Source organism: Canis lupus, chromosome 9 (genome assembly GCF_011100685.1).
Source record: "Canis lupus familiaris isolate Mischka breed German Shepherd chromosome 9, alternate assembly UU_Cfam_GSD_1.0, whole genome shotgun sequence".
NCBI classification, from domain to species: Eukaryota; Metazoa; Chordata; class Mammalia; order Carnivora; family Canidae; genus Canis; species Canis lupus.
Window position 1 is genome coordinate 31298909 of NC_049230.1, and position 23387 is coordinate 31322295.

Here is a 23387-nt window from a genome sequence, read left to right on the forward strand (position 1 = left end):
TGTGATTTGTTCTGATTACAACTTAGATGCATTCCTGTGAGCCATCAGGTAGCTTTTATTCTTCTTTAACTTGTAGGATCCTCGGGGTTCCCAGATTTCCCAATCTTGATTGCATAGCATGACAGGCATCAAGATGGTTTGGTTTTCCTTTAGGTCCTAAAGAATCTCAAATTTGCCCTCTTGGAACATGGTTGCAGTTTATTTTCACAAGGATATTCTGCTTTGAAATTGGACTCTGTCCAGAGCTAGCTATCCAACCCAATTTGATGTCAATAAAGAATTTCAGGGAGACTTTTAGTGCCTTCTTATTCAAACTATTGGTCAACATATCCAAAGCTGATGGTGAACCACTGATGAAAACTCTGCTTAAATGAAATGACCATCACATTCAATGTCTCCTCATCAGCTTTGGTCCAAAATAAATCATATTTTCCAATGTCCTAATGATAAAATGTTAATTCAGTCAACAAAGACTTATTGAGCTATTAATATGTGCCAGGCACTATGCAAGTAACCCAGAGACACAGAAATAAAACAACCATGAGCTCATGACATGTACATCAATCTGCAGGAAAGCCAGATATAAATTTGTACAGGGAGCAATTCTGGACAAAAGAAGGGATGGTAAAATTCTGAGAGAGTTGGGAAAGTCTTCCCAGAAAGGATGAAACCTAGGCGGAGTCTTGAAAAGGAGCAAGTGTAAGCCAAGGTGGGATTCCAATTAGAATATGCAGAAAGGCCATACCCCAGTTATGTGAAGCTTGAGAGTTTACAAAATACTTTCTCAAGCATTGTTTCACTGAATCTCCCAAACACTCTGTAACGTAAGGATTACATAAGGGCTGACCCCTTAATTTTAGATGATGAAACTCAGGGCTAGAAAGGGTAAATGATTTTTCAGAAGTCTAAGAGTTAATGAACAGCAGCCCGTCCTGAAACTCAACACCAGTATAACTAAAGGCTCAGCATCAGTGGTGTGCTGGCGCCAACTTGTACTGACTCAGGAGAGCCAACTATTAAATACTCAGGAATTTTGAAAGCCTGTTGTCAAACTCTTGGTACCTTGGTAGCTTTAAATCAGCCAGCATAAGTGGGAGCATTTACACCACAGAAATTGGCCTATGTTCTAAAGCAGGTCTTCTTTTCTTTGATAGCCAGTTTACTTATCAGTATTTATCAGTATTACTTGGCAGCAAACTGCCTTTAGTTAAAACTGTCTTACTACAGAGGGCTGGATGAAAAGCTTTACTCAATTAACTTCTCTATGGTTTAGAAGTCAATTATTGAAAAGGAATAATCTGACTGAATAATTAAATTATTTTTAAAAATAATGATCCCACCAAATGTTTATATGTCAATAATTATTTATGAAATAAATTTCTTACTTATGTGTCCAGTGCTAATGAGGAAAAATAAAAGATATAAGACACAGTCTCTACCACGAAGGAACATTCCAGTGTTTTCATAGCTGCAGATATGACCAGCTGGTGCATTCATTTTTAGGTCATCCATGTCACTTTTCCAAGTTCCAGTTCTACTTTCGCTCTCCTGCTAACAGGTCATCAACATTTACCTGAGCTCACAAATGGCAACTGAGATGATTTATGTGATTTTTGAAAAATCACAGATATTCAAAGTAAAAGGGTATTTTATCCTATTCGTCCAGTGTTCTAGGTTAGAAATCTTCAAACCCTGCATATTTTTAAAACTCTATTTTAGAACATCTGCCTGACCCCCTCCACATTTGATGTGGTGTCTTTCTCCTCCTATCTTACTAAAAGTATTGTCTGCCTCAATTGACCTAGCTCACAAACAATTTTAATGTAATTTTAAATAAATAGAACCCCCTGAAATGCAGATAAGTCAAACCAGGCCAATCTCCCAATTAAAGTATCTTGAAAGGAATGTGCTCATTTAGGGACCTGTACAATGTGCTACATTGTCAATTCACTTCTTCATTTTAAACAACCCCAGTTCATACCAGCTTACTGTAGATCTCTTGAAAACTCCACAAGTGGCATACTTGAAATATCAGGCATTTTTCTTTAAAACATCTGGGATTCTCTTCAAGTGCTGGTAACTGAGGTCTATGTACTGGTGTGTCTATGTGGGTAAGAGATATTTACAGATATTGAATTTGCTTAAAAAAACATAATTTTGTGCCTCTTGCTATAATCTTTGCAGGCTTATGGTGAAGAGATTTTCTTTGAGCCTCTGTTAAGTACATTTCTGCGGTGCCACATATTCTAGGTTTAAGTTTGCTTGAAAAAAAACTTTTCAGAAATATCAGTTAATTATGCAGTGTCTTTTGTTGCAATTATGTTACTTTGTACAATATCATCCCAGCTACCAGAAATCTATTTGTTTCTAGAATTTACTTGGAACACACAACTTGGGAAGAGTTTACTATGAACCCATTAAAGACCGGCATGGAAACATCCTCATAGTCACCATCAGAGAAGTGGAGATGCTCTATTCATTTTTTAATGGCAAATGGATGCAGATCTCAAAGCTACAAAGCCAGAGGAAGTCTTTGTCAACACCTGAGGAGCCAACAGCCTTAGACATTTTACTGATAACCATCCAGGTATGTAGTCTTTTCAGTTTTCTAATGCTGTATATTTAAAGTTTCAAACACACTTATTGAGGCTCTAGTGAAATATACCAAGAGCCATTTACAAATGTAGTGATGGAGTCGAGAGGGCCCAGAGGTATTTCATTGCTTGTATTCCACACATAGGAAAGATTCAGAAGCTTATTTTTTATTTATCACTCTCCAGATCTGGAATTCATCAAGCAGTACAAGTACAAGTGGTGAGCATTCTGAAAATACCCCTGGCCAATGAACCAATGAGAAACATTGAGACAAATGTTTGAGTAGGGGTCTACAGGTAATATAATCAAAACATTAAACCAATATCTGAAGGAACTATAATAATAATAATACATTTCTGGACTCTGTATGTGTGTATGTATGTGTATAAAACATTCTGAATAAAAACACTCTTTAACACATATTTACTCATTTGTTCCTTATAATGCTCCCCTGGGTCAGACAGGCATGATGAAGTGCATTTTAGGAAATGAAATGACTGAGATTCAGAGATTGTATGACATATGGCCACAGAAAGAGGCAGAGTTAGTGAAGCTAATGAAGCTCCAGCACATTCAGCTCTTCACTTGCACAAGCCCCTTCCAATGCCCTGGCAGAGACCTTTACAATTTTGTATTCTTCTCCTTAAAGAAGGCTCCCAAAATTGTACTCACTTCAGTTCCTGCAAAACTTGCATTTGTCCCGGGGCACACACCTAGACAATGACAGAGCTGAAACCTAAATTCAGTTCTTCTGACTGGAATCATGCTTCTTTCTGCCATGTCACATCACATTTCCAGGCAGGAGTTAGGATTTCAGTCATGAGGGATTGAAATGAAATAAATGATGGAAGACTCATATGAGAACAGAACAGCGACCAAAATTCAAAATTTAGCCAGCTTAGATCAAGATTCAGGCAGGCTGGCATAACCAGGATACAAAGTATATCTTCTGTTCCTGAGTCCAGCACTTTCTCCACACAACACCCCTCACATGTTCTTATGGGAATTCTTTTTCTTTCTTTCATTCTTTTTCTTTCACACGGTTTCTTTTTCTTTCTTTCATTCTTTTTTTATTTTATTTTTATTTTTTTAAAGATTTTATTTATTTATTCATGAGACACAGAGAGAGAGAGAGAGAGAGAGAAAGAGAGAGAGAGAATGGCAGAGACACAGGCAGAGGGAGAAGCAGGCTCCATGCAGGGAGCCTGACGTGGGACTCGATCCCAGATCTCCAGGACCACGCCCTGGGCTGAAGGCGGCACTAAACCTCTGAGCCACCTGGGCTGCCTTCATTATTTTTTTAAACCCAGTCATGGGGATGAGTTCTATAGTACTCTCCAGTTAGATGGTAAAGCTGGCAGAAACACCTACCTTGATAGAGCCCTGTGCAACCAATGGAATATATGTACAAGACAGCCAGTCCAGAGTATTGGGAAAGAAAGGGCTCTGTCCCATATAAATAAGTCAAACCCGAGCCTTGGTGCCTGTGGCCTTTCATGATCACCCTAAAAAGCTAAGCCACCAGCCCACTGTCTTATTTTCATTCCCCACTGAGGAGTTATTGATATAATAGTCTCACCTTTCCAACCTTTGCACTAGCCCAAACCAGAATAGAGTCCAGTGTTGCAAAGGTAAGCTAATTGGTCAAAGCCAATACCTCTGGCTTTGATTTTATGGAATCTGGGTTCATATGAAATTGATAGGGGGTGCGTGTGTAGGAGGTGGGGGCAGGGAACACAGACACATTCGTGGCTCCCCTCTTCACCCTTCATAAGCAAGTGCTAAAAGAAACATTTAAAAAATCATAATAAATTGAGCTTTTACAGGGTGACTAATACACTAATCCCCTATAGGGATAAACTGGGGTCTGGGCTACCTTTGCTCCTAGAAACACAGCACAGGCCCCAGCATGATATAATACCTGGTTTCTCCTAGACTTATTACATTAAAAATGTGTTACAGGTGCAGAAAAATTCCAATCTGGCGAAAGGTTGTTAGAGAAGGAGACCAAAAATAGAGGCAAGATCAGGTTTCCACACAGATTCAAGTGGAAAATTTACCCCCTCTGACTGGCATATTTCTGCTTGATGTCATTCCCACCAACCCCCACTCTCCTTCTTCTCCTCCTATTTCTTCTCTCTCCCCTCCTTCCTACAGGTCTTATACTGGAGAGGAAATGGGGGATAAAACTACTGGGGCTGGTATCCAATCACTCCTGGACTTTAATTATGTCAGGAGTTGGCCCCACCAACTCAACATGGAAGTTGTCACAAGTCTTGGTCTTTGCCCAAAGCAGGCTGGGTAACTTCCCACAATTCTAGGCCACAAACCACTCTCGTCTCTCATGGTCAGTAAAGTGATGACCATCGGGCCTTCAGACTGGAAGCTTAGACTTCTTCCTGCCATATCGCAACACATACTGAGGCACCACTTTGGAATCCGACTGACTGGATATGATTCCTGACTCCACCTTGTCTAGTTATGAGAGTTGGGCAATTTACTTAATTTCTGATCCCTCATATTTCCTCTTCTGCAAGAAACTCTACTTCATAGGGTTCTAACAATACATAAAGCATTGTAAGAGTAGCATAAAGTGAGCACTCAATAAGTATTAGTGATTATTATTTCTCTACTCAGAAAAATCCAAATAATGCTTGGTCATCCTCAGAGCATACCTAGGCCATCTCCTCTCATCCCTACCCTCCCAAAGACCCTGGAATTGCCTTAATCATCCCTTGGGGTATTGCACCACTCCCTCTACCTTTCCATAAGAGCGAAGGAAAAGATGTATAAAATTGTATGGTTTGCAATGGGGTTTTCAAAACAGAAAAGGGCTCTAACAAAATCTGAGCTCCAGGGAAGCTCCATGGTCTAACCCTCTCAAATTCCTGACCCTCTCAAGTCCCAGACCTTCATTACTGCCCTTTCTCATATCTAGAAGAAAGAAATTCTTCCCATACTTGCCTGGGAAGGAGAAGAGAATTATTATGAACAAATTATAGTCCCTCTGAGCAAACTAATTAGCAATGAGAATATTTCCAATAGGGATGCTCCTCTCAGTGCTGAATTACTCAGTGATCTTCAGAGTCACCTTAATAACGGGAAACTTCACAGGTGAACTCTGAAGATTAATCTTTCACATTCATACTCTATTTTCAAGTTTATAACATGCTGTCACATCTATAATATCATCTGATTTTTATGAAAACCCAGTGAGATTGGGTGGGCAATTTTATTATGTCCTGTTCACAGATGAAACTATAGATTTCAGAGAAATAACTCTTCAAGGTCATTATCAGCCAAAAAGCAGTATAAGAGAAACTAGGACCCAAATCTCCTGACTCCTAGCCAAATCCCCCTCCCATTCTGCTAAGCCACTTTACAGCCCTCCCCCTCCTTTTCTCTGAATACTTGGGAAAAAAAAAGTGTCATCCTAGAGAGAAGCCCGTGAAACTTGCCTTCTGTCCCCTCCCAGCTCTGTTCTTCTCCTTAGGCATTCCTTGTCACCCAGTGTCCCCTTACACCTGCAATGTCTGGGACCTACTATCTCTTCTGCCCTTTCCTGTTTTTTTTTTTTCTAGCATAATCCTGCTCTTTCTACCTTCAAACAGCCCCTAACATGGGGATCAAAAACTACAGGAATCAGGAAGATGAATGAAAACGAGCCCATCTAGCTGGACATGAGAAACAATTGGATTCACACAAAAACTCATTTAGCAATGTTCAAAGCAGAATTATTCAAGTAGCCAAAGAGTGGAAACAACCAAATGTCCAACAACTAATGAATGGATAAACAAAAATGGTATATCCATATAATGGAATATTATTCAGCCATAAAAATTAGTGAAGTACTGATCCATGCTTCAAAGTAGATGAACCTTTAGAACATTATGCTAAATGAAAGAAGCCAGGCACAAAATGCCACAAATTATACAATTCCATTTATACAAAATATCCAGACTATGCAAATCCACGGAGATGAGTAGTTCCAGGGGCAGAGGGAGGAGGGACTGGGGCATGACAGCTAATAAATACAAGGTTTCTTTGCAGAGTGATGAAGATGATCTGGAATTAGGTAGTGCTGATAGTCACACAAGCTTATGAACACAGGGGAAAAAAACCCACAGAATTTCACACTTTAAAAGGGTGAATATTATAGTATGTGAATTATATCTCAATTTAAAAAAAAAGAAAGAAAAGAAATAAGCAGAAGCAACAGAGACTAGAGTAATCCAGAGGGCCCTTGTCTCATCTAAAGAACAGCCCATTCAGCCTCATCTAACTGCAGTGGAAGAAAGTGGTCCTAATGTTGAAATGTTCCCCAATTTAATTTAAAGAGAAGTTGGAAATCTAGAGTTTTAAATTAAATCTCTTTATTTTTAAAGGTTAGAAAATAATTTAGAAAACTTAAATTCTTTGTAGTGAATATCATCTTGGGCCCACAAAGACTTTTGCTCTCCCTGGACAATTCAGTTTCCGTCCCCTCTGCAACAAAACAAAAGCCCTGTAGTTACTAGAAAAGCATCTATCATTCCTCTAGCAAGCTCTTAGGGATACCTGATCAATGGAGATTGGTTGGATATACCCTTCCTGGTCACTGCACCAGCATAGCAATTCTCTCCTAGAGGCCCAGCCCGACTCCACTACCTCTGGGCCTCTCACTTCATATTTAATAAACATTTTTTTCAGCACCAACTAGGTGCCAGGAACTCTTCTAGGTGCTATAGGAAAAACAAATGAATAAGTCAAGGTCCCTGCTCTCAAGGAGTTCAGTCAAGGGAGGGAGACAGACTTGTAAACAAATCAAGGTAATACAAGGCAGAATTAAACCAGAGCCTGATAGCAGTACAAACAGTGTACTATGGGAACACAGACAAAGCAGCTATTAATTCTCCCTGGAAATATCAGGGAAGGCGTTGTAGAAGAGGTGACATTTGGCTGAGCCATGAAGGGTAAATTAAGTTCACCAGGTGGAGAAAAAAGAGGGAGAAAGAGAGTGTAGAGAAGGAGGAGGAGAGAGGGAAGGAAGGAGAAAAGAGAAAGGAGAAGAGAAGGAGGGAGGGAGAAGGAGATGGAGAAAGAGAGGGAAAAAGAGAGGAAGGAAGTGAAGGAAGGAAGGAATTAAAGAGAGAATTAAATTAAATAGAGGGCATGGTAAAGTAACGAGGCATAAGGTGGAAAAGTAGATCTAACCCTCCTTTGGGTCCACAATGGACCTTACATAATCCTTATTACAGAGTTAGAAAAACTTGCTACATGTGTCTCTCACACACACTGAAATTTCAGTTCCATGAAAGGGAGGATCACATCTCATTCATCTTGATGTCATTAATATTTTAGCATGACACTTGATACATAGTAGGTGCCCAGTAAAAGTTAGTAGAATCAATGAATTCAAGACCAACAAAGAACTAAAGAAGAGATTAGGACATGTCTGAAGAAGGAAAAAGCATCCATTTCAGCTGGAGATGAGACACAAAAGGACAATAATGGAAATAAAAGCTAGAAAAACAGATCAGAAGTCCAATCAGGTAATATATAAGCCCACAGACACTGGATTTGGTTTAGGAGGCCTTCCTAGTATACCCTAGATTAGGTGAATGGGACAGTGTCTTTCTCTTCCCATACATTTCTCAGGCTCCAAAAACATTCTAGTGAAGGATAAATGACTATTAAAGGCAGGAAAACACAGGCAGATGCTGAGAGTCTTTAAAAAAAAAAAAAATGAATGAAAGAGTAAATTACTCCATCTAAGAATGGTGTTGGTTTTTACATAACCACAGTGTGTTCCTAACTCTCATTCTATTTGTGGTTAGTTCTAACCCCCACATGTTTTTCTCTTAATCCCATCCTATACTTGTATTCCTGGATTTGGGTCTTTATAAACACATTTTCTTACTAAGTTTCAACTCTAAATATGATAGGTTTATTTTTCTAATGCATAAGATCATACAGAGCTTTATTACTATTTTCTAGAAAATCAAAACCACAACAAATTGGGGACCCGCAATTTTGATACACACATTCTTCATTTCTTTGTCTGGAACATCAATAAATAAGCTAAAGAGACAGGCCCTCAGGACAAGTCCCTACTGGGCCATCACTCAATATGTCAACTGTTCCCACACCATCTCCATTATCCACAAATCTTCCAGATAGTCAGCTTATTAAAGTAATGTGGTCAAGATTCTACTTTTCCTAGATTATCTAGTGAAACAGATCTCACTGGAGATTTCTCTCTGGTCTATGGATTCTGATCTTTTACTATTGGAAATTAAAGCTGTCTGTATGATTTGCCCTTAAAAAAACCATTTTGACTCCTATTTAGTGTCTCAGGATTCCTAGGTGACTGCAAATTGATTATTTGATGGTTCTTTCTCATTTTCCCCAAAGATCAATAAGTTGGTGGTCTTTAATTACTAGGGTCATCCTGTGTTTCTCCCCTTCCTGTTTCAAAGATAGGCATATTTGCCCTTTTCTAGTCTCTTGGGACTTTTCCAGCTCCCCATCACTTCTCAAAAATAATGACCCTTGGGTTTGTGGCCGCATCTGCTTGTACAGCAAGTACCCCTTGGGTGCATATCATCCAATTCTGCTGATCTGAATACTTCTATTTTCCCCTCTCTCATTAACTTCTCTCATTTCCTTCTCTCATTTGTTTCTCTTGTATTACCTGTTCATTTCTATAATTTTCACATTTTTAAAGTTTTTTTTTAAAGATTTTGAGAGAGAGAGAGAGCAAAAGGGAACATGAGCTGAAGGAGAGGCAGAGGGAGAGGCAGGCTCCCTGCAGAGCAGGGCTAGATCCCAGCACTCTAGGATCATGACTGGAGTCGAAGGCAGATGCTAACCAACTGAGCCACCCAGGCACCCCTCAAAATTTCACTTTGACAGAACTTCCTCTAGTCTGTTATTTACCTGTGATCTTTTCTAAAGAGATAAGACAGAAGATATCAGAAAGTTCTGCCTTATCCATCTCCTGACATTAATAAGAATTCCTTCCTTCTTCATCACAAAATCCAATTTTTTTCTAGGTTTTGTTTGTTTTGCCAAATAGCACAAAAGTTATTTAGCCTTGCTTTTCTGTACCTGCTAGTTGCGCCTTCCTCCCAATTGTGACATTCTTATTTTGTCCCTCTCATGCTATTCTCCTATGTTCTGGCTAGGGGAGCTGTTCTGACTTCCACATGTTGTGTATCTATCATATACAGAAATAGCCCTGGTTACTAAGGACATAAAGCAATAGAAAACACAGTGCTGCCATTAATTTCATAGTCTGGTTCAAGAAAAGAATATAAAAGAGGAAAAATAATAAGTACTCTTTCTTCTGTATGCCTCCATTGCCTCTATTGTAAAACAAATCTCAGAATATTGTGGTCATTTGTTTACTCATCTGTCTTTCTCAACCTCTTCAAAAGTAAGCATCATATCATGTCCAACTGAAAACCCAGTGTCTCCTGTAGTGCCTGGAACTCAGTATGTTTGATAAAGGATGGAACAGAGGAGATGATACACAAGCATATGTTAGATGCTGCAGATGATGAATTCTACAAAGGAGGGATCACTCCTTCAGAGTATACAGGTCAAGGAAGGCTTCATATCTCTCTGTTCCATAGAGAATTCTGTACAAGTATAAATGTTTGGTTTTCTCTTCTTTTTTAATCTTCTCTGCATTTCAGGGTAGGGTTGTTTCCTTCTTTTCACTCCCTGGAAAAAGCAGGCTACATTCTGGCCTATAGGAATTTCTCCCTGACTCATCACTCCTAACTCTGTGTTTCAGTTCCCCCACTGCCCAAATGTGGGCATTACCTACTGACACATATTTCTAATTATTCATTATCTGAGTTCCTGCAGTTGTACAGGAAGGCAAAAGGCACAACCGAAGTAGTTCACTAGAGAGCTGACCACATATAAAACAAGACTCCACTCAAACATCCTTCTGTGCTTAACTTAGGTTGGCACTTCCTGTTGCACCAATAACTTCATTCAGTTTCTGCTGCCTATGGAATATTATAATGTGAAAATACAATGCAAATTCAGGGCAAATCTATTACAAAGCAAATTTTAAAATCTTATAAAAGATACAGAATTTCATGAAGCTGATGAAAATGATGTGGAGACCTAATCAAATCATAGGCAAAGCTATTGACAATTAAGAATCTAGCAGTGGAAGGCCAGTTAACAACTGAAGAACACAAAATGAACAAGAATCTTAAGAGAATGACTTGAATATCAACATTTTTTAAAACCCAGGGGAAAAAATATGAAGATTTCAATTACTCCTTCAAAAATATCCTCTTCAGGCAACCCCGGTGGCTGAGCAGTTTAGCGCCGCCTTCAGCCCAGGGCGTGATCCTGGAGACCCAGAATCGAGTCCCACGTCAGGCTCCCTGCATGGAGCCTGCTTCTCCCTCTGCCTGTGTCTGCCTCTCTCTCTCTCATTCTGTGTCTCTCATGAATAAATAAATAAAATCTTTAAAAACAAAAACAAAAATATCCTCTTCATGATCACACTGTGAAAGTTAAATGTGAGGAACAGCATTTCAGCTATCATACAATTTAGTCTGAAAAAGGCCAGAAAAAAAAAAGGAATCAATACTTGATTCTTTCTTCATCCTCAGAATTAATGAATAACTACAACTCAAATGTTAATAATGAAAGATAAATAAATCTATTGCTATTACTGTTTCATTTTTCAAGATAAAGAATCAACCACAACTTCATTTTTCCACTTACTATAAAATTTTGATCCAATTTTAAATGATATCATTTAAAATAAGACTTTCCTACATACCAATTATTCTGAAATAATGAGGCTTCTTGTACTGCTTTGTCAGCTTTTACACTTGCAAATTTCTGTTTCCCCGCAGCTAAACAATAAGCCTTGCAAGGACAGAAATCATAAATTCTAGTTTTCTACTTTCCTGTTCCAATCACAACCCACACACCTCCCCCCAGCTCTAAAAACTGAGGGAAACAGGATATATGGAGGCTATATTAATGACTGATTACCTGACTTGGAGGATAATTCTCCTGAAGGTAAGACTGGCCGTACCACCAACACATCCCCAGCATTCATGGTGGTATCCAAGGCTTCTCACCTAACTACTTAGCTACAACTCCTTTATGACATGGTGTACCCAAGAAAGGAAAAGATTTTGAGATTACTTTTTCAAGGTGTTTTATGTGTTGTTTTGTTTTTCACCCTACAGGATATTCTCTCTTACCACAAAAGGAGTTATCAGCGTCTCTCTCCTGGATTATATCTGGGTTACTTAAAGCTATGCAGCTCTGTGGATCAGATCAAAGTTCTAGTTACCCAAAAGTTGCCAAACATTCTCTGCCACGTGAAGATCCGTGAAAACAATAACATTTCCAAGTAAGTTATGAGGAGTCCAGATTTTCCTTGTGATGAAACAATGGCTCAAGTGACGGTTTGATGTGTCAGAAGAAAACTGACATGGCATAGTTTCTGTGGTGAAATGTCCCCCAAGTGCCAGCACAGCAGGACAGAGGCTTAGCTGCATTTTAACATTAGGATTTGTAGTGTTGGTTGGTGGAGGGAATGAGCCCATGAAGGAGGGGCATGCTCCTTCCATTTTCCTCTCTATGATATTCATGGTACAACCACTGATACTCAACTGGTTAATGCATAGATGCCCTTTTCTTTCAACATTTCTATTTCCAGTATCTTTTTCTTCACAACTTAGTAAGTCATTTAATATATATATGCCATATATATATATACTTATGCTATAAGTATATATATATATATTATATATATTATATATATATAATCATTTGTGGAAATGGGTTTTGGTAGAGCAATTGATTTCCCCCTTAAAGAATCCCCCTACTCTCATTCTCCCCATCCCTAACCCTCCGGCCTGAGGACTTTGTATGTTTCCTGTACTCTTTATGGTTCTCTAAAGAAGAAAAGAAGTAACCAGGCCTGTGCTTCTGGAAACTGCTCTATGGTTTGGCATTATGGTGAATTATCCTGTTAGCTTAGGGAAAGTTGCCCAATCTTGGTAATCTGGCTCAGGTTTACAACTAGCCCTCTAGCAGGCCTCTGAAAGTCTACGACAGTGAACTGAATTGTGCTCAACCTGAAAAAAAAAAGTCAGAATGCTAAGAAAAAGAACTCTCCAGGCTTCACCAGGCTTTAGAGTACAAATTAGATCCCCAAACTCTAGTTAAACCTACGGATTTACCTAACCAAAAGAGATTCTGACTTGGTAGTTTAAAATTTGGTCCATAAAGTGCAAGAGCTTATTAATTATAGTGTCTCACAATGTTTATTAAATACTATTTGATGACAACAAAGGAAATGATGATGGTCTCTTCCAAGAACTCACTAGCTGCCATATTCTCATCTTCCACTAATCAACTACACCTAGACCTTAAGTCTGCCATCTGGTGGTCACTTCTACAATCAACTTTGGTTATCTTATCAATCCTTCCCAAGAGGTTAGGTTACATGGCTCATTTGTGGGTTGACTTAGCAATGGTTACTTTCATCCATTTTCTAGATTTGTGTCTTAAAGGTTTAGACTCTTTCAGTGGTTATACCAACTAATTTCCCCTTGACAAGGATCCAAGTTTCATTTTTTACAAAAGACTCCAGTAACCTTCATTCTTGCCAGTTCCATCTCCCTCATCCTTATAGACTAAACTGCTTAGTTAGTGGTAGATGTTTCACTGTATTCCTACTAGTAATTTATTCTCTAATTCAATTACAGATGCTATTTTAGCAATGTACTCCTTTAGGTTTTGTGAATGCTTGTGCTAATCAGAACCCCCTCATTTAGTTCAACATCAGTGGTGGGAGAATAGAAATTATCGCTAAGCAGGTTCTCAAAGGTTTCAATTATTTGTGAAGCCAACAACATGCCCAGATTGAAATAGGATTTAATTTTTATTTTGTTTCTCATTGGGACAATAGAATAGATTTTCCATAGTATTTTCCAGTGTGGGAACTGAAAGCAAACAGATATCTTGAACACAGAAACTTTTCTAAGAGGGTAGTTGGTTAAAAGAGATTGTTTTCTGGTGAAAAGCTCATGTCACAATTGATTTCATTTTCTGACACACAGACTGGAGCCCAGGCTGGTATATCCCACTGGGGAGAGCCCTCAGAGGGTTTTTACACCAGTGGGAACATATGTTAGCACCTCCTCTCTTTCTGTGCCCAGAGAGGAAGGCTTTCTTCTTCCCTCTCTAGCCTGCTCCTGAAAGCATATTGCTGCTCCCTGCAGAGTTGGAAAGAGGAGAAACTGAGCCAAAGTAATGTATTTAGAGACTTATGCTAGCATACCTGTGGAAACAATGTTCCCAAGAGGCATTTACCTTGATCTTTTCAAGCTCCTTTTGAAGAGTGGCCTATGGGGGACAAACCAGATGTGTTTTCTCCCACCATCATTCTTTTCCCCTCCCTTCTGCATGACATTTGGAAAAGTTCATCAGGAAGGATTACAGAGCACGCAGAATAAAGACACAGATGATTGGTTAGAAAGGAGGATGGAAGCAGTGATGTGTGTCCCCTGGTTCCTTTTATTGGAATTGCCTGGTGTTCCTGTTTGTGATTCTCCTCAAGCTCTTGGAAGGGGAAAGAAACCAAAATAGTCCCCACGATTACAACAGGCCAGGGTTGAAATGTGCCATGTGGTTTGTTGCCTGAGTTGGACCAGAGTCCTGTGGTTACCCAACTGCTGAATTAACCAGCAGATGCCCCTGTGGTAAAATGTAGGGTCCTAGAACTTACAGAGGATCTTCAGGGAAGAAAAATGAAGACAGTTAGGAAATTTCTACCAAGTATTTCAAAGCTCCAATCTCAGAAACTGATTGATACAAATTAGACCTGCTGTTCTGAGGTATATGTGGTTTGATAGGTGAACTAAGCTTAAATTAGCAAAAGCCCATTTTAAACTCCATTTGGGTGGCAAAAAGTTCAAATTTCATGAATTGTATTTGTTTTTTTTAACCACTAAAAAACTGGTTATCCAGGTTCTGGACATATACACTAAAAATGTTCTGAGCTGTGTTCTGAACTTTTGTTATATTTCTAATTTTAACTTGACTCAACATACAGAGAGGAATGGGAATGGGTCCAAAAGCTTTCTGGCTCTGAATCTATGGAAAGTGTGGATCATACTCCTGACTGCCCCATGCAATTGTTCTTCTACGAGCTCCAGATGGCAGTGAAAGCTCTCCTTAAGCAGATCAATATACCTCTACACCAGGTACTAGTCTTTACCATTTTTATCTTCTTTTTATGGCTAATGGAAACTGCATTGTGCATAAAACTTAAGAGGTAAAAAAAAATAGATATGAGTTTATTTTCATTGATTTAAATACCACTTTGCAAATGCTACACACTTTGAATTTGACACCTACAAGTGAACACAGACTGCCCTTTTGCCCCTTTTCTGTATCTCCTCCATGTTGACCTCCTCCAAGGCTCCTGGACCTGGCTTTATTGTGGTATGATCAAGCAAGGAAATATTACTGGCTAGCCCACCTTTAAAAGACACTAAGTCTCAGCTACAGGATAGCACAAATCAAGGAGAATAAATAACTTAAGTGTATAATTAGATGTACAAATGACTTATCTAAGAACAGCAGACTACTGGTAGTATAATCTATATCAATGGCAAGATTATGCCATGCTATCTTTTCACAAACAGAATTTACTGTCAAAATTATTGTCTTATCTAAATCAAAATGTGCAAATCTAACCTCTGCTAATAAGCAACTTCAAGAAAAACTATTGGCACAGAAGAGAACAGTAAAAGTTTATTAGGCTCTGTCTAGTAAGTTAACATGATGTAGCATTAGGTTGAATTCTTTTTTTTTCTTTTTGGCCTAGGTTCACCATCTCCTCCAACCCAGCACACATATGCATGCACATGCACAAAATCAACAAAGTTTAGCCTATAAAAGAGGAAGACCATCACAGATCACAGGAGTGACTGGCTCTCTTAAATAAGAGAGCAACAACCCAGAACTGGCCCCTGACCCATGGACACAGGGACATATATTAGAGACTCCAAGAGTGTTCTTCCCCTGGGATACTGCTCCAATTATAAGTCAGTACTGCAAGATTAGTACAAAACAACCAACACTGATGAAGAATAAATTACATAAAATGGCATAAAGGCACTAGGGGAGCAACTGGATTATTCCAAGGGTGGCCGTGTACTCAGGAGGAGAAAAAAACATACCAGCTCTACTTGTGACAGTAGATACTATTAAAGGGTTTCTTGAGCTTAGCAGGTTTGAAGCAGCTCATATTTCATTGGTGACTCTTGGGCTACATACACATGTTGGGAGAGGGCTGCCTAACTGCCTAAGAGTGCATACAACTTTTTTTTTGGATACTTGTAAAATTTTTTCAGTCCTTGGCCAGAAACTACATTTTTCCCCCTTAACCAACTTAAATTGAAACTAGTAGATTTTTAATTCAATCCATTTTTGTTGCTTCATGTAATTATATTCATCATTTTGAAAAACCCACAGAATGCAATCATTTTCTGCTTTTATAAGAAGCATAAATGTTGTTTTCAGAGTTTATGTGGAACATTACTGCCTTAAATCTTGATTTTATATAGCATTATTAAATGGACTGAACCCTAATATTTATGTTGTATAAAAATTCCAAGCTTGAAGTCGTGTAATTTTGTTAGATGTTTTATGCCAGTTTGGTGTTGTTTATGTAAGTGCCATGTTGTAACTCTCCTATTTTTCCTCCGCGCGTGTCCCTCTGCAGGCAAGGAACTTCCGCCTCTACACACAGGAGGTGTTGGAAATGGGTCACAATGTGTCCTTTCTTCTCCTGCTCCCTGCCTCAGACGACGTCTGTACAGCCCCAGGACAGAATAATCCTTACACCCCACACTCAGGGTTTCTTAACCTCCCTCTTCAGATGTTTGAACTTGGTATAGTAGCTTGTTTCACCTAGAAATATTAACCCAGCCTCCTTATAATAAAATCACAAAGTTATATCTGTTCCCCCTTGTCCCAGTGGAGGGTCAATAAATCACATGATGGCTTTGGCAACAACCCTTCCTAGAACTGTGTACAAGTCCGAGAGAAAGCAAAGCTCCAAGACTATGTGCCTGAGCAATAATTATTGAAACCTAGCTAAGGTCCAATGGAGAGGAGGGAATTCTAAACAGAGTGTTCAGTTATCAGGCTGCAGTTCTTGCCTTCTCTTTGCTTTCTTAAAACATAAATACAAGAACTGATGTTTTCATGAAAAGCACTGCCCCTTCCTTCTCTTTCTTTTTTCTCTCCCTCACCTCCAAATGGGAAAAAAAAAATAGTGAAATTAAAATGTAAAGTATGTATCACTATGGGGGGAAAAAAGTCAATGAGTAGTGATTTATAAAATACTCTAATATTAAATAGGCTCTAAATTTCTAGCAGACCATTTGAGAAAATTGACAGGGTCTCCCAGGACGCAATATTGTGATTATAATGTGGAATTCTGAATGGTGGAAGATCTTGTCCTGGCTTTCAAAAATGAATAGCCTGGGCCCCAGTTTCTCTATTTCTGCAGAGACCCCTGCTGCCCACTGAGAATGTGAATAGGGAAGCTTTGTCTCTTCCCCATGCTTCGTCTTATAACAGGCCAATAAGAGGCAATTAGCAAGAGTTCAAATGAATTGTAGGATTTGTGGGAGGGTGAGTGCTGGATGGAATGAAGGCAGAGTCTCTTTGGATTGCTCCCCAGCCACCAGATTTAGAAGCAGACAAGGCAAATGCCATTTTGAGACCTGGGCATCTGAATCTGAATTTATCCCATGAGGATAAATGGATTAAGCCTTTCAGTTTCCCTTGCTCTGAGCAGGTCAGATGCCAAAAAGCAAAGAATAGCAATTATCATTTTCCAAAAGAGGAAGAGTTATTAAGAGAAGCCTGAATCAGACCTGCAGACTAGGTCTTGAGAGTCCTGGGTCCCCTATTGTGTCACACCGGCCATCACTTAACCTTTGTACACCTTTTCTGTGTCAAATGATTAATAACTTTGGCCATACCACTCCCAAGGCCTGGATGTGAATATGACCCCATCCAATGAGTTCCTCATCCAAAAAACATTATTAGTCCATGATATGACTGCATGGCTATTACAAAATATAGTTTGGGTCATGGTATTTCATTTAAAGTCAATAAATATATATCAGATATCTACTGTGGAGATTCAGAGATAAGTAAGACAAAGGCTCTGCTTGTAAGGGGCTTTCAGTATAGCAGCAGGAGTAAAATAAGGATACAAATTATTAAATGAGGTAGTTTTTTGCCAAAATCAAAGTATTAAGTGATATTGAAAAAAGAAAAGGAAACACATTTTTCTCAAAGAAGACTCCAGAAAGCCACCTTGAAGGAAAGGTATTTGATGTGGATATTAAAGAATGGACAAGATGTTAATAAACATGAATGATAAGAAAAGCTTTCTTGTCAGGGGGAGCAGAATGAGCAAAGACATGGAACAGGAGATCTCAGAAAGAATCAGGAAAAGAACAAGTGGTACAGTTTGGCTAGATCTGAGAAATGATAGAGGAAATAGTGGACAAAAAAGGGTATGGACAAGTCATGGCCATAGTGGGCAGTATCTTAAAAGTCAGGCTGAGGGATCTATTTAAGATGGATTGAGAGCATGGTTCAGGGGTTATTATAATAGACCAGTATTAGGGCAGAAACAAAACCCCCCAAACAGATGTAAGGAACATTGGGAGTAATATGCAAGATTGAGCAACTATTTGAATGAGAAAAGGTAAAGTCTAGACACGTCTACAGTACTCCTATGGTTTTCAGCCTCAAAGACTGTGAGGGTATTGCTGCCATTTCCAAAAGTAAGGAAATCACAAAGGAATATGGCTTAGGGAAGAAAATGATACTTTTAGTTCTATCTTGAAGCTAAAGGTGAAAATTCAACATCCAAGCTGACATGTCCATTTGGCAGTAGAAATACAGGAAAGAAAGTTGGGTACTAAACACAGAAATTTAGTCAATATCCCTTAATAAGAGCTGAAGCCATGAATGTGAATGATTTCCCAAGGGTAGATAACTGACAGGGAAAAGAATTAAGGAAAATACTTCATTAGAGAGAGCTACCCAGGAGTCCATTCTGTGTGAAATGGTCATTACTGTTCCATGATTATAGACAAAAATACATGAAGTTCATTTCTCCATGTCTCAGTGGTCTTCATGGTAACAATAAATGATTTGGGATCAATCATGATAGTGTAGGACTCCAAAGGCCCTGGAAAACCAAGCTCTACAAGTGTCCTCTCTATCCTGCTTTCTGGGAGGCTCATGAACTTTTCCTGGGTAGCCATACTTTGTCTTACTGTTGTTACTCTGTATCTACAATTCCTCCCTCCACTCATTTGTTCATTAATTCAATAAATATTTATTAAGTAACCTATTATATGTCGGTCACTAGTCTAGGTACTAAAGAATCTGTAATGCACGAACTCCTCACGAAGCTTATATTCTTAGGTGGGGAGACAGTAAAATAATCAACAAAAAATACTGTTGAGTGTCAGACAGTAGTGAAGACTGTGATGAAAAATAAATTAGGGTAAGGAACTGAAGTGAAGTAACAGGAGCTGCAATTTTATATAGGATGACCTGGGAAGGTCTCTCTAAAGAATAAACATGTCAGCAGAGACTTGAGATTTCCATGCAGTGAGAATGACAAGTGCAAAAGCTTTAAAGCAAGAGTGTGCTTGGTTAAAAGACCAGTGTAGGTGAGGTGTAGTAAGCAAGAGCAACAAAGATAGGAAATGAGATCAGAGTCAATGGCCAGATCATGTAGGGCCTCACAGGCCAATATAAGGACTCTGGATTTTACTTTAAGCATGTTGGGAGTCCAAAAGAAAATTTTGAGCAGCAGAGTAACATATTAAGAAGATCTGCAAAATCTGGTACCCCCCCCCACACACACACACACAGAAAAATAAAAACTAAGAAGTTTAACTTTATATAACCCAGCATTTTCAGAATTCACTTGACCATAACTGGAAGCATTTTTGATGTGGCACTTACTAAAAAAATAAGAAAAAACATTTTAGGAGATGAGACGATGCCCTAGAACACTGCTTCCCAAACTTTAATGTGCATTAAGAATCACTTGGAGAGCATGCTAAAAAGAGACTCTGGAGCCCCACCCCAGAGATGCTGAGTTAGCAGGTCTGGGATAGGGACTGGAGAATTTGCTTAGCTCTCAGATGATACTGTGCTGTCAATCCATGGACCACATTTGAAGTAGTACTGCCTAGAACACAGAGAAAAAGACATTTTAGGAACTTAAAAAACTAGGGATATAGTAGTTATCATAGTAATAGAATCCAACAGTGCCTGTCTCTTTGACCCATCTTACCTCTTCTTAATATTAAAAGCAATATAAGACTGTCAGATACTATCCTTCATCTATGAAAGTCAACCCATAGCAAAGCCCAGGTCTTAATAGTTTCTGACCTTGAGATGTTTTTTTCTTAGAATAAAATATACATTCATATTCTGATTCTCCTTCATTACCATATTACAGGTGATCCAACTGATTAATCAGAACCATGTTAAGGTTTCAGAAAAGATCACCTGATTGGGCTTGGTTCCAATGACATACACAATTCTATTAGTCTTTTCTAGAGATCAGGAGGAAATGTTACCAGTAGGAGGAAATTAGTACACTCTAGTACAATGTTTATTATAGTTCAGCACCACCAGCAACAATTTTTAAAATACTGCTGGGCCTTAGTAAGAATCATAACAGACTCTACCTGATCCATAAGCAATCAGAGCTTTTTCCAAGAAGCAGACTTTCATACTGATGATTATACTTCTTCCATTAGGCTTCAGCTCACTAAGCATTTAATAACAATTTCCATAGGAACTTCAAAGAGCTTACTATAGTGGGTCTAAGCCCCTCAAGAAAGATGCTAAGCAATTTTTACTAGTTTTTGTAACTAGGGACTTCTGTCTTCCATAGACAGGTCCATAGTAAAAGGCCAACAGATACCCTAAGCATTTCTGAGAAAGAAAACATTACTGGAAATTCAATCACAACTTAGAAAATCGTGAGAACACAGGAATTTTCATGAAACTTGAAAAGGTCCAAATTATGGGAACATGTAAATTATAAAAAGTTTACAGTATATTTCGATTTGACTTGTACAAGTCATCCCCATCCTAATGAAAGGATTTGAGACTTGGCAAACTGACCATGTTCCTGCCAGTGGCCTGAGTGATCATAAATAACTTGCTAACTAGCGATGGAAAACTGCATCTGTGCCTATTCTAGTACTAAATAGATCTAGCAAGGACAAAATGATAAAGGAGCTTAGCCCTCTATCTCCTGGAGTAAAGAGTAGGCTGGGGCAAACCCACAGGCTATTCCCTCACAGGATTACTTACAGGGGAGAGGACTACAATATAGATGTGAGATCTCCATGAGCAGGGTTGAGTTGAGGCAAAGTGGTGCAATTTCAAACCCACTCCCCCTTCATAGCCTGAGGGCTAATACTCCCCCTACCCCATCCTTTGGATAGGAGCAGGACAGTATTCCACTGCAGTAATACTTCAAGCATGTGCCTGGGGACCGACAAGGGTCACTATTTAAACTGTTCCCAGAAACAAAAAGAAAAGCAGTATCATGAGCCTTTAGAAACTCTGTCCAGTGATACGGCCTCTTGAGGATTTGCCTAGCCTGCACTAAGGGGCTGCCCTGTCCTGATCCTAAGGGCAGTAACAGTTGACAGTAGGCCTATGATAAGAAAAGTTGATTCTACGGATTTCCTTGGCTCTATGTTTCATAGTGATTGGAGAAGCAAAGATTTTAAAACTGGGGGATTTTTTAAAAACAATTTGAAGCCTGGTATATATTTTATACTTAAGCGTTTGGCTGCATATTTCATTCAACAAACATTTGCTGAATTGCCACTGTATGCCAAGTACTGTGCTAGGGCTGGACATACAGATGTTAAGAAGACAAAATCTGCCCACCAGAAGCCTAGAATCCATCAGAGGATATAGAAATCTATACCAAAAGTCTCAATATAATGAAAGCCTTGCTGTAATAGGTAGGCTGTTGAATTTCAAAGGAAAGACACCCAACCCTTCCTTAAAGAGATAATATTGGGGCTAGATCTTGATTAGAAACTTTCAGAAAAGGAAAGAAAAGACAGAGCTAAAAAGGAAAATCACTTTAAGCGAAGGAACAGCATGCACAAAGGCTTGGAGACCTGAGGAACTGCAGCCCAATTAAGCATGCTCATAGTAGCTCATTGTTACAGATGCTTAAGGTATCTGAGAAAAGCGACAGAAAAGAGAAGATGATAAGAATTGGATCCAAGACTGCCACCATAGGGGTGTAGAAGAGAAAGCACAGGCAAGAGCAACTGAGGAGTTAAAATCAATATGACTTTGTAATGGATTTAATGTGGTTGAAGAGCAAGGAGGAGGAGCCAGACAGTCTGAATAGGGTGCTGAGATGGATAATGTTGCCATCTACCAAAAGAGGAAGGATGAGGGGAGGAACAGGTTTGGGGGAGGGGAGAGATGATGAGTTCAGTTTGACAAATGATGAGTTTTGAGGTGCCTGTGGGATATCCAGGCATTGAGCCTAATGGAATCCAGGCCACAGGCTTACAAGAAATGGCACAGTCTCAACTCTCATTCCTCAGGCCCATTTTTCATGATTTAGGATACCACTCCTGAATTCCAACTGTCAACTCATTCACTACCAGGAATCTTTAGAGGGGCATCTTTTGCCCAGGTTCTTTCTGACACACTAGCAAAGAATCCTGCTACCAAACTGGCCACAGGGGGTGACCTTATTGATATTTTTAGCTTTCAAACTAGGCTCCATGACCCAGACTGATTAGGATTTATTGAGTTAAAGATCTTAGTCTGAATACTCTAATCTCAACCCTGTTCCAATTTCCTAACTCTAAATGCCTCATTCTTTCTGAGGGATTGGAGTAAGGGTGTGAAAAAAAAATGGTATTTTGTTTCTGATAGAGGCTACATGCTGTGCTGGGCACTGTATATATATGATTTAATCCTAAATAGGCATTACTATTCATCTTAGATGTGGGAAAATTGAGGTCCCAGAGGTTATATGCCCAGTGCCACACAGGTAGTAACTGGCAGAACTATGATTCAAACCCAATTCTGTCTGACCTAAACCCAAATACTTTCTACTCTACTCTACTCCTAATCCAATTTCTAGTGTTGGCCAAATGCATTTCGGTCTGTCACTATCTTATATTGAAAAAAGAGGGAGGAAAAAACACTGCAGAAAATTAGCCTTAGTATGTAAATTACTAACAAATCATGTGGTTCAGATAATGCATTGTTGTACCCTTATACCATTTTGTCTGTTAAATGCATGTGATTCACATTAGAAAAAAATTAGAAGCTTCCAGTCTATCCTCCCCTCCTCTGTGATGGCTACCAAATGTATCATTGCTAAACCACAAAAGACTATGTTAAAGTAACATTTGTTAAAGTAACATTAAAGGCTCTGGATAAAAACCACTAGCATGGGAAAGTGAAGCGCTGTAGTTGAAAGGTCCTTCTAGCTCACTGTGGTGAGTGGCACGGGGGGTGTGGGCACTGTGAGACCACCCACTGATCCAAGGCTCCTACCACAAGGAGACACAACAAGAGAAAGTTGTGGACACCCAGGCGTTTTAGAATTCAGATGGGAATGATAGAGTTTCTTTTTAAGAAACTCTTTAGTGCCTCTTCCTAATCTCTCTTCATATTTTAGAAAGAAATAAAAA

General features: G+C 39.1%; 1 protein-coding gene across 2 annotated transcripts in view; it reads left to right on the forward strand.

Annotated features, from left to right (window-relative positions):
- Positions 1 to 23387, forward strand: part of ANKFN1 (ankyrin repeat and fibronectin type III domain containing 1) — a 293015-nt gene that overhangs the window by 244488 nt on the left and 25140 nt on the right. For both annotated transcript variants that reach the window (XM_038547805.1, XM_038547804.1), the window contains exons 14-17: positions 2372 to 2587; positions 11808 to 11974; positions 14687 to 14837; positions 16364 to 16532. In XM_038547805.1, the coding sequence (XP_038403733.1) occupies positions 2372 to 2587; positions 11808 to 11974; positions 14687 to 14837; positions 16364 to 16532 (703 nt within the window). The remainder of the gene's footprint in view (positions 1 to 2371; positions 2588 to 11807; positions 11975 to 14686; positions 14838 to 16363; positions 16533 to 23387) is intronic.